This window comes from Nannospalax galili, unplaced genomic scaffold (genome assembly GCF_000622305.1).
Source record: "Nannospalax galili isolate Female #2095 unplaced genomic scaffold, S.galili_v1.0 scaffold405, whole genome shotgun sequence".
In the NCBI taxonomy this organism is placed as follows: Eukaryota; Metazoa; Chordata; class Mammalia; order Rodentia; family Spalacidae; genus Nannospalax; species Nannospalax galili.
Genome location: NW_008354532.1, coordinates 4,766,189 through 4,777,708, shown reverse-complemented (window position 1 = coordinate 4,777,708; position 11,520 = coordinate 4,766,189). Strand labels below are relative to the sequence as shown.

Genomic DNA, 11,520 nt, shown 5'->3' with positions numbered 1-11,520 from the left:
TCCTTAAGAGAAAAACTTTTAAATAATTTTACCTTAAGAGAAAAATTAATTTGTTAATCTGGGCCAACTCTACGGTCTTAAACACCCAAAAGGAAAGTATAACCAAAGATTAAAGTGATCAGTATAATTTTTAAGAGTCCATATGTATAGTTAAAGGCTACATAACAAAAAACAATGCCAGACAGGAAATGCCTTCCTTTGAGTGTTTGGCCAGGTAACCCAAAAGACTCCCAGACAGTAATGCAGCATAGAACTGGGAAAATGAAGAGCAGACCCTAATCTTATTTAAAGGAATGTTGGCAACTGATTGCTGGTAGCTGAAGAAGAGCTGATAGTCCTAAAACAAGGAACTCTAGATAGGTTGACTGGACTTAGCAGTTGGACTAGCATTGGGGAACAGCTGGGGGCACTGATAACACATTGGACAGTAAGAGGAACGACAGAGTATATGGGCTCTCGTCAGGGAGAGGCTATGGGAGGGTGCCATTTGGGATGCAGGTACAAAGATGAATGTTTGGGATGTTCTGTATGAAATACCCAAAATAAATAAACAAATAAATAAATTATATTTGAGGAAGAAGCATAAAATTTGATTTATGTTGATTAGTTGATGTGAAAAACATTACCATTGAAATCTACCTGATGACTTTATAGCCATGCTTAGATGCCAAGGAGCTCAGAAAGTAACCGACTGTCACTAGTTATAATCAGATACATAGATTAGAAATGCACATGCATTTCTTAATGTCAATTGCATTGAAAATGAATTATTATGTATGAAACTGTGTATTTTAATAATGAAATGGAATTCTCTTTTAAATGTTAAAACCTCATTTAATTTTATGTCTTACAGGGTTTATACTGAGTACAATATTGTATAACTGTAATAATTCAACCATAAACCTAAAAATTTACAGCCAATTTTGAAAAAGATGCATCTTAGCTCAGAAAAGTGTTATTGAATATGTCAATGCTGTTGTAATGAAATGCTTCTTCTAAGTATGCAGTTATTATATAAATAATTAACTGGAAAAAAAAAGAAAATAAACAATAAAAAAGCAAGAGCAGTAACAAAAAAAAAATCTGACCAGACCAAGTCTTACCTGTTCCTTGTCCTTTTCTTGCAATATAAGGATACTCTCCCCTACAGTATCTATTCCAGCACGGCCAGCCCTGCCAATCATCTGTTTATATTGATTCCTCTTTAAGAATTCTTGAGCAACATAGGGAGCTCTTAAAATAACTCTATGGAATGGATAAAATTAAAAGTTATCCTCCATCTATATCAACAACACCTAGTTTTGACTCTCTTCATTTCATTATACATATGTGCTATTAAATGTAAGGACATGTTAATGCTAAATAAGGACAGGTTAACTCCATTTACAATAGAATTATGATGTCCTAGGTTCTTATGTATATTATCATAATTCTTACAAAATGCCTGGTAATGTCCTTTCCTATTTTATTATAAAAGAATTAGCTGAAGGTCAGTTAAGTGGCTTACCTTAAAGGACAAAGTCAGTAATTGCTAGAATTGTCATTTGAACTCAAATCTAAAATCTACATAGCTGTAAGGGCTATGACAGATCTATAATAGTGGTCTCCAAAGTTTCTTGAATTTATACTCTATAGCTCAAAGATCTGGTCATGTGCCACTAATACATGCCTACACATTTAGGAATTTATATTACCTTTAATTTTAAGACAGTGATGATTTCAACAGTTTTTAATTTACAAAAATGGCAATTTCAATCATTCACAGGTATAAGTCTATAGTCAGCTTTTCTGTTCAAAGGCAGTAAAAAGCTATCATTTGCCTACACTAATAAATCTACTCCTTTATAAATCTCTACAGACTGTCAAAGACACTTAAAGAAAAAAATAACCAAAGAAAAGTAATGAGAACATACAGAATAAAATGACGAAACAGATAAAAACAGGAACAGAGAATTTGGAAAAACTGTAAATAGTATCATAGAAAATTCCGGAGGGAATCATATCCACAGTATGAGAGCACAGTGTTACAAGAAAATGCAATTAAGGGGCTGGAGAGATGGCTTGGTGGTTAAGAGCACTGATGCTCTTGCAGAGGACCTGGGTTCAGTTCCCAGCACCTATATGGTAGCTAACAACTGTCCACAAATGGAGTTCAGGGGATCCAACTCCTTTTTCTGACCTCTGTGAGCTTTTCATGAGTTGGGTGCACTTAAATACATGCAGGCAACATACTCATACACATAAAAAATAATAAATAAAATATTTTTTTTTTTTTTAAAAAAAAGAAAGTATAGGGGCTGGAGAGATGGCTCAGCAGTTAAGAGCACTGACTGCTCTTACAGAGGACCCAGGTTTGATTCTCAGTACCCACATGGCGGCTATGAACTGTCCTTAACTCCAGTTCCAGGGGAATCTGAAGCCATCTTCTGACCTCCACGGCATTGCATGACATGGGTGCACTCACATACACGCAGGCAATACACTCATACACATAAAATAAAAATAATAAATTAAAATAAACCTTTTAAAAAAGAAAGTATAGTTATTACATATATTTTACATGTATAGAGTGATATTTTGATATACCTGTCTTGAAATACATGTAATTACTACAGTAAAGCAAAAAAAAAGAAAGAAAGTATAGTAAGAGAATTCCTAGCTGAGCTTGGTGGTACATGCCTTTAATCTTAGCACTTGGGAGGCAGAGGCAGAGTTTGAGGCCAAAAAAAAAAAAAAGGCAATTAACCCAGCAAATGCTGAGAAGCATTTGACTGATTCTTAGCCACTAGAGACAAAGACAACCTCAGTCTTACCTTCGTGCTGGGAGGTTGACCCCCGCTGCCAGGGTGGATGTGCAGGTGAAAAGGCAGAGAACACCGGTGGAATAGGCCTCCTCCAGGAGCTTCCTTTCATCACTTGTTAAACCACTGTGGTGATAGGCAACTCCGAAAGGGATGGTGCGCTTCAAGACAGGACACATGTTGCCATTGCTGATGTTCCTCAAGTTCTTAATCACTTCATGTTTTTCTTTCTCTCTGTGCTTTAGACAGTCTCTAGAAAAAGAGACATTAAAAATATAAGCCCTTGATTTTATAGGCAAAGTGCTTTTCATTTTTTATTATATCTCCTGTAAACATTATGTATTACTTTTACTGATATAAGTACAGAAACTGTGTGTGTTAATGGTGTGTATGTGGTCATTTATGTACAGGGATGTACACATATGTGCACGTGGAGACCAGAGGTTGATGTCAGATGTCTTCCTCATCATTTTCTACCTTAATTTTTGAGACAGGGTCTCTCACGGAACCTGGAGCTCATGGATTTGGCAAGGCTAGCTAGCTAGAGCCCCAGGGATCCCCCTGTCTGTGCCACCCCAGCACTGGGATTACAAGTGCATGCTACCATGCCTGGTTTTTCACATTGATGCTGAGCATCTGAACTCAGGTCCTCATGGTTGGATACATGTAAGTACTTTGCTAATTGAATCATCTCCCCAGCCCCATAAAACGTTCTTTTCATTCTTCATTAACCATTAGAAATTCTCAATCTTTTAGTGGCGCACAGAACCCTATGAAAACCTGATTAAAGCTAAGCGAAAATACAACCATTCTATAAACGTAGCACTGTACATACAGTTTCAGAAGGTTCTTGGACTTCTTGAAGTTCGTTCTTACATTTCCTATGAATCCACACAGGGCTTAGATTCTTGCTCTAGATGTTTTAGTTATTGTTTTCTTTATAAAAGATATCTATACAGAAGATGGTTTGTTTTATTTTAAGGCAGTTTTCTAGTCAAGAGTACATACTAAGCCTGGCGTGGTGGCACATGCCTTTAGTCCCGGCACTGGGGAGGCAGAGGCAAGCGGATCTTTGTGAGTTCAAGGCCAGCCTAGTCTATGTAGTGAGTTCCAGGCCAGCTGGGGCTACAGGGAGACCCTGTCTCAAAGACAGAAAAAAAAAAAAAAAAAAGTACATACTATATGGCAAAACAATGTTTAAACACTAGCACCTATAATTTTAACACCTTAAAGTAGTCTAAAAATTTAGTGATTTTTACAGAAAAGCTTAGTTAGTTAATTTTCTTAGCTTTTTTTTTTTTTTAAATAATCAAAACCATCATTGTTAAGGCAGACCATCAATTACTGAAATGCAACTTCTTGATCTTATCCCAAACATTTGTATCTTTGTACTGTTCAATAAATTTAATCCTATTTTAGATCAAACTATGGCAGGAGAATTGGAAGGGAATATAGAGGATAACCAGATAAAAATCTAACTTAATAGTCTATGACTTCCCATACAGCCCTAGGTAAAGGACCGAACAAGTATCAGAAATGAAAAAAACGGCCACGCGTGGTGGCATATACCTTTAATCCCAGTACTCGGGGGCAGAGACAGGCAGATCTCTGTGAGATCAAGGCCAGCCTGGTCTACATAGTGAGTTCAAGGCCAGCTGAGGCTGCAGGGAGACCCTGTCTCAAAAAGACCAAAAAAAAAGTAAAACAATATGCGGAACAAACGGGTGCTGAAAAACCTAACTATTAGTACTTAAAGCCACTTCTCACTTATCTCTGTGGACATGACAGAGCTAAGGTTAGAACAGCACAAACATCTAAACCAAGACATTTCTTAAATACTTAGGAAATTAAGTGACCAAACAAGTTAAGTATGAAGTAAAAAAAAAAAGACAACAGTTTTTAATTAAAGAGAAGGTTAAGCTGAAGATATAACTCATCTTCACAGAGTTCACAGTGATCAGTCCTGTGACCATCTTAGTAGTTCTCGACTTGGCTGTATGTAGAACCTACCTGGATCCCGTTCTCAGAGGTCCTGATTTGTCTACAATGCAGCCTGAACACTGGTTCACCAGTCAACCAAGGTTTCAAATCTAAGCCTCATATTGGTGCCATTCCTTTGCATGTAAGTTTAGAATTTTTCTACTTTACACCTGAATTTTGGCTAAACTTTTGCCAAGGTTAACACCTTCAGAATCTTGTACAACAATGTAATGCTCTGTAAGAAGTAAGTAATGATTATTCAATATACAGAACATACTATACAGCCTGTAACTCATGACAAAAATAGAACAATATTTTTTAAAGATTAACATACTTGCTTAAAAATTTGCATAACATTTCTGCTACGTTTTCACAGTTCTTCTTACTGGGACAAAAAACTAGGCAGGAATAACTGGGAATCACTTCTGTCACCAATGCTACCAAGTGGTCAGGGTCCATTTTTTTCAGGGCATCAGAATACTGTAAAACAACATGTAGGAACCAAATAGTTTGCAAGCATGAAAGCTCATCCATTTACCCCAGTGTATGTGAAAGATAACAAAACAACCGCTAATTCTAAACTCCTTGATCTCATTATTAAAACAACAAAACTTATGTCAAACATTAAAATCCTAAACTTTTTTCTTAGGTTATTTGTTAGAGATTTGTTTTTTGAGCATAGTCTCAAAAAGGATTAAATAAGTGAATTAAAGACGTGAAAACAGTTCAAGTTATTAATAACTCTATTATGTGCCCATCTCTACCAAAGCAGAAAAAGGCCAGGGAGAAAAGGACAGAACGAGGCTAGTAGCAGGTGAAGAACTGCATAAGAACACGTTTGCTTTACTATTACTAACCAGACTCCCTAACACTAAAGGTTACACTTTCAGAAATAAGACAGTTTTTAACAGTGAATTACAATGTTTACAACATTATGCAGGCAGGAAGAACACAAGGAACATGGGGAAAAAAAGGATAGTTATTTAAAGTCACCTTGGTTCTTTTACTTTACTGAACCTAAGATATAGATTTAGAAGAATATATCTCATAAAATTCTAAAACTGTGATAAAAGTCCCCTCCTCCCTTATTAAATATCCTTCATGGAAGTCACAAACCATTAACATTGTAGACATTTTACACCCCAACATATTGATTACAGACTATGCATTACTCTTTTGTTGTTGCTCAATGAATGAACACCTACTGGACAGGTCTACAAATTTTCTTGGTTCAAGAGTTAAGAAACAGTTAACAGTTATGTTAATTAGTCAGGTGCAAACAACTTAATAAATATGTACTTCCTCAAAATTTAGTAGTCATTTGAATAAAAAGTACTTTAATTCTTAAACACAAGAGCTCACTAATGGGACATGTGCACATGTGGTACTGTCTTTCAGCATTTGGAGTGAGACTGCAGTCTTCCATTCCACTGATTTTCACATGGTATTGCATACAGCAACTGTAAAATCCCCAACTTCAAAAAGATATATCAAAGAAAGGGCTACTGTATGATCTGATGCTAAAACTGGAAACTAGGGATGGGATGCAGCTCAGCGGTACAGTGTCTGCCCACGGTGTATGAAGACCTAGCTTGATCCCTAGCACTGAAAACAAAACAAACAAGAAACTAGCTGTATTCAATCAGCAGTTTATTGTCTATGCAAGACTGATCAAGTGCCAGCTACTTTTCCCCAAATTTAAACTAATCAGACCCATGTGACTATTCTGTAATGCTCCAGACACCAGGTCCAAAGGATGGGAGCCTGGGATTTAGGGATTCTCAACATACCTTATAATTAATGAGCCGTGAAAAAGTCAAGCCATCTGCAGCTTTGCTGTCTACTTCATATATTGTATCATTTATTTTCAGATATTCTTTTAATTCAACCTTGAATTAAAAGGAAATATTCAATTAATACCAAATTTGTAGTTTGAAATTTTATAAAATGTTTTCACATAACAAATATATTTTATACAAAAACTTAGCTTTTCTACAATACCTAAAAGATGCCTCAAGTTAAAAGTTCTAGCCTTATCATTGCTTTTGCTTTCTTTGTCCCTTAAAGGGAAAAATAAAAAAAATAGGGATTATATCTTTGAAAAAAATACTTTTGAATTGAATAGCATGTATCCAAAAGGAAGCCAGATATTTTTGCATTTATTTTAAGAAGTAGGAATGAAGTACTGGAGAGGTGGGTCAGCAGTTAAGGGCACTTGCTGCTCTTCCAAGGGCCAAAGTTTGGTTCCTAGTATCCACATCAGGCAGCTCAAAATGGTCTATAACTCCAGCTCCTCTGGAGCTAACACCATCTTCTGGCCTCCATGGGCATCTGCATATACATGGCATGTACTCAGATACACACATACAATGAAATAAAAACTAATAAATCTTTGAAAAAAAAAGAAGTAGGAATATGTTATAGGGTTTGCATTCTCTCTTTTGCTAAGTATTTGTATTATTTCTTAAGATCTATAACTTTCTGTGTTAGTCATCAGTTTTAAATTTAAATACCACCATATTATTTCTAACTTAACTATTTGTGGATGTGTGTATGGTCACATGTATGGGTGCATGTATTAGTAAGGGTACACATACATGAGGAGAGGATAATTTGGTGTTGTTCCTAAGGTACCATCCCTCTAGTTTTTTGAGGCACAGTCTCTCATTGACTGGAAGCTCCCCAAGTAGGCCAGGCTGGCTAGCCAGCAAGTCCCAGGGAGTCTCCTGTCTCTACCTCCTCAACCCTGAGAGTATAAGACTTGTGACCACGTTTGGTTTTTTAAAGTGGATTCTAGGGATCAAACCCAGGTCCTCTTCAGCCCCTAGTTCACTGGTTTTTAAAAGTGCATTCTTGCCAGGCTTGGTGGTATACATCTTTAATCCTAGCACTTTGGATGCAGAGGTAGGCAGATCTCTGTGAGTTCAAAGCCAGCCTGGTCAACATAGTGCATTTCAAGCCAACAGGGGCTACAGGGAGACCCTACCTCAAAAACAAACCAACAAATAAAAGTGGATTCTTAAGTTGATTCTTTTTCAAAGTAGATTCTTTTGTGACAACTAAGGCTAGAAAATATTTTTTTTTGAAAATGTTTTTGGAGCAAATGTAAACAACAATGCATTTCAAAGTAAAATTCAGTGACCTTCAAAAATTATTTTCTGAAAACTTAGACACAGAACATGAACACTAGTACTGCAGACAGACAGTATATGTTCATTACAAGCTATCTTCAAATAACTATGAACTGAACTTTTTTTACTTTGCTCAAGCATTTGGGAATGCTACAATTAAGTTTAAATTTAAATCCATGTTAGCCTGTAATCCCAGCAACACAGAGGTGATGACAGGGTATAAGAAATTCAAGGTTTTCCTCAGCTATTTTAGAGACTCTGTCTCAAAGACCAAGAAATAAAATAAATAAAAATAAATATTAAATCCATGTTAAAGCTTAACTTCCTTTAAAAAGTACTCTAATTATCCCAGCACTTGGGAGGCAGAGGCAGGCAGATCTTTGTGAGTTCAAGGCCAGCCTGGTTTACATAGTGAGTTCCAGGCCAGCTGGGGCTACAGGAAGACCCTGTCTCAAAAAGACCAAAAAAAAAAAAAAAAAAAAAAAATTACTGTAACTACCAAAGTACAGCAAAGTACAGCCACTTAAGAATATTTTAAGTTTCTCTCCTTGCTAGAGGGTATTGTTTGGTAGTTCAGGATAGTTTTAAACTCAGTATGTAGCTTGACTGGCCTAAAACTTAAGACCCTCTAGCTTAGCGTCTTGAGGGCTAGCTACATCATCAGGCCTGGTTAAGGTCTCACTAAATTTTGGCCAAGTAAAAAATTTACTTTAGAGATTAACAAGTGAAAACAGGGGCTGGAGAGATGGCTCAGCGGTTGAGAACACTGGTTGTTCTTGCAGAAGACCGGGGTTCAAATCCCACATAGCAGCTAACAACTGTCCGTAACTTCAGTCCCAGGTCCCAGGGGATCTGACAGCCTCTTCTGACCTTTGTGGGCATTGCACGACACGGGTGCACTTACCTACATGCAGGCAATACACGCATACACATAAAATAAAAATAATTAAAAAAAAAAAAGAACACTGGCTGATCTTGCGGAGGACCTGGATTTGGTTCTTCAGTTCCTAGCACTCAAATCAATGCTCCTAACTGCCTGAAACTTCAGTTCCAGGGAACATGACTCCTCTTCTGGCCTCCATAGGCATTATACACATGTGATGCACTTACATACATGCAGGCAAAACACTCATATACATAAAATCAAAATAAATCTTAAAAAATTTTTTTAAAGGAAGTGAAAACATAAAAGATTTCTGGGAAAATTAATTCAACAAATGTTCACTGAGGGCCCACTGGCCAGAGATTGTTCCAGGTGCTATAAATACATTACTGACTCAAGTTGAGATCCCTGACCCCACAGCTGACATTCTCTAACCGCAAAGTATTAGCATATAGCTACGGTGAGTTTATGCACCGTTACCCCTCCACTGCTTTAAAAGACACTGTGTTCCACGACTCTCATTTCTAAGGTGAATATATAACAGCTAATATAGTGCAAACTTTAGATACATACTGGTCTAAACTGACTGGTGTAATACTCGGCTTTAAGGAACTCTTGTAGGTCTTCAACATTGCTTAGCGTTGCACTCATACCAATAATTTGAGTTGTTTCTAAAAAAAAAAGAAAAACGTCATTTATATCATAAAGTGATTATAGTAATATTTCAATGCTATTCTTCCTTAGTGTTATGGGAAACAGGAAGCAGAAAGAGGTAAGAAAACTACAAATACAAGTTGATTATCCTTTCTGAAATACTTGGGCCCAGAAGTGGTTCAGATTTGGGACCTTTTCCCCCCAATTTTAGAATATTCGTATATACAAAAGAAAGAAGCTTGGTGACCCATGTCTAATCACAAAATTCATTTGTGTCATTCACACCTTATGTAGTCTGAAGGTAATTTTACACAGTATTTTTAGTGCCTCTGTATTCTGACTGTACCCTGCCATATGAGGTTAATGAAATTTTCTGTTTGTGGTGTTGTTAGTGCTCAAAAGCTTTGGACCAGGCATGATGGTACACTCCTTTAATTCCAGCATTTGGGAGGCAGATGGACTTCTGTGAGTTCAAGGTCAGCCTGGCCTACATAGAGTTCTAGGCCAGCCAAAGCTACACAGTAAGATCTGTCTCTCTCTCACACACACAAAAGATTTGGACTTTGGACCATTCTGGATTTCTAATTTTCAGATTAAAGAAACATTTATATTGTCATAGTACTTAATCTGGTAATTAAAGAATGAGATCTTTCAGACATCCTAAAAGTTACTGTTCAGAATATCACATTTGTCAAGAAATAAGATGTTTTAGCAATATCTCTGAACAAAACAATGAGTACAAATATGCTATGGTGGTCTGACAGATGTAGAGTGGAGGACACAAGGCTAAAGGAACCCCAAATTCTTTTTATAACAATAACAGAAACCAGTCTCATTATGTAGCTCTGGCTAGACTGTAACTCACTATATAGCCCAGGCTGGCTTCAAACTCACAGCAATCTTCCTGCCTTAGCTTCCTATGTGTCAGGTATAGGTATAAACCACCACACTCAGCTAGTCTCAAACTCTTGTCATGAAGGCTGTGCTAGGATATTGGGATCTAAAGAAAACAAATGATGGTGAACAGTAAAATTATAATTGGGTTTGCATTTGGGAAAGGTTCCTTTACCTGCACTAAATAAGACAGGTTTGGGGTTGGGGTGAAGAGAGATCAAAACTAAAGGCAATGGGAAAGCTTGATGTCTTCTGTGGCAATATAGGTAAGAAAGGATGAGCTATTCAAGTTAAGAGCAGTGAAAAGAGCTGGGTGTGGTGGCGCACGCCTTAAGTCCCAGCACTTGGGGGGGGGGTACAGGCACGTGACTTTACCTGCACTAAATAAGACAGGTTTGGGGTTGGGGTGAAGAGAGATCAAAACTAAAGGCAATGGGAAAGCTTGATGTCTTCTGTGGCAATATAGGTAAGAAAGGATGAGCTATTCAAGTTAAGAGCAGTGAAAAGAGCTGGGTGTGGTGGCGCACGCCTTAAGTCCCAGCACTTGGGGGGGGGGTACAGGCACGTGAATCTCTGTGAATTCAAGGCCAGCCTGGTCTACAAAGTGAGTTCCAGACCAGCTGGGGCTATAGAGAGACCCTTTTAAAAAAAAAAAAAAAAAAAAAAAAAAAAAAAAGAGTAGTGAAAAGGATCAGGAAGAACAGAATTTCAAATAGATTCATGGGTAAGTCAGATAATTTTGGCTGTTGACAGGATATTTTAAGAGTAAAGATTTTAAGATCTTTCTCAACTGCTTGTGGTGAGTATCACTTGAGCCCAGGAGTTTTAGGGCAACATAAGAAATACAAAAATTAAAAAACAAAACAAACAACTGTAAGGTTCTGGTTTAGTTGGCTGGCTGGTAATTGGTGATGTGGATGGAGTTCAGACTAAAGGACAGGTTTGAAAGGAATACTTTGAATAAGGTCTTAGTTAGGCTTGGCAGGCCATTCAAGTGAGTGTCCAATTGGCAGATATTACTCAGAAGATAAGTATAAGCTGGAATACGGATTGAGAGTCATCAGCACACAGGAAGTCCTTCAAGTCTGGAGTAAGGGTGGCAGTTAGCAGTGGAGTCACCCAGTGGAAATTCTAAAGAGACGCTTGTGCCCCTCCTTTCATCTGTCAAACTACGAAA

The 11,520-nt window shown here is 37.3% G+C and overlaps 1 protein-coding gene across 5 annotated transcripts in view; it reads right to left on the bottom strand.

Annotated features, from left to right (window-relative positions):
• Positions 1-11,520, bottom strand: part of Helq (helicase, POLQ like) — a 59,999-nt gene that overhangs the window by 31,929 nt on the left and 16,550 nt on the right. For 4 of the 5 annotated variants that reach the window (XM_029555317.1, XM_029555316.1, XM_029555315.1 and 1 more), the window contains exons 6-10: positions 9,369-9,466; positions 6,572-6,670; positions 5,116-5,261; positions 2,814-3,053; positions 1,104-1,245 (exon numbers count right to left, since the gene is read on the bottom strand). In XM_029555317.1, coding sequence (XP_029411177.1) covers positions 1,104-1,245; positions 2,814-3,053; positions 5,116-5,261; positions 6,572-6,670; positions 9,369-9,466 — 725 coding nt within the window. Of the gene's footprint in view, positions 1-1,103; positions 1,246-2,813; positions 3,054-5,115; positions 5,262-6,571; positions 6,671-9,355; positions 9,467-11,520 lie in introns of those variants that run through there. The other variant, XM_008851774.3, reaches the window with a different exon arrangement.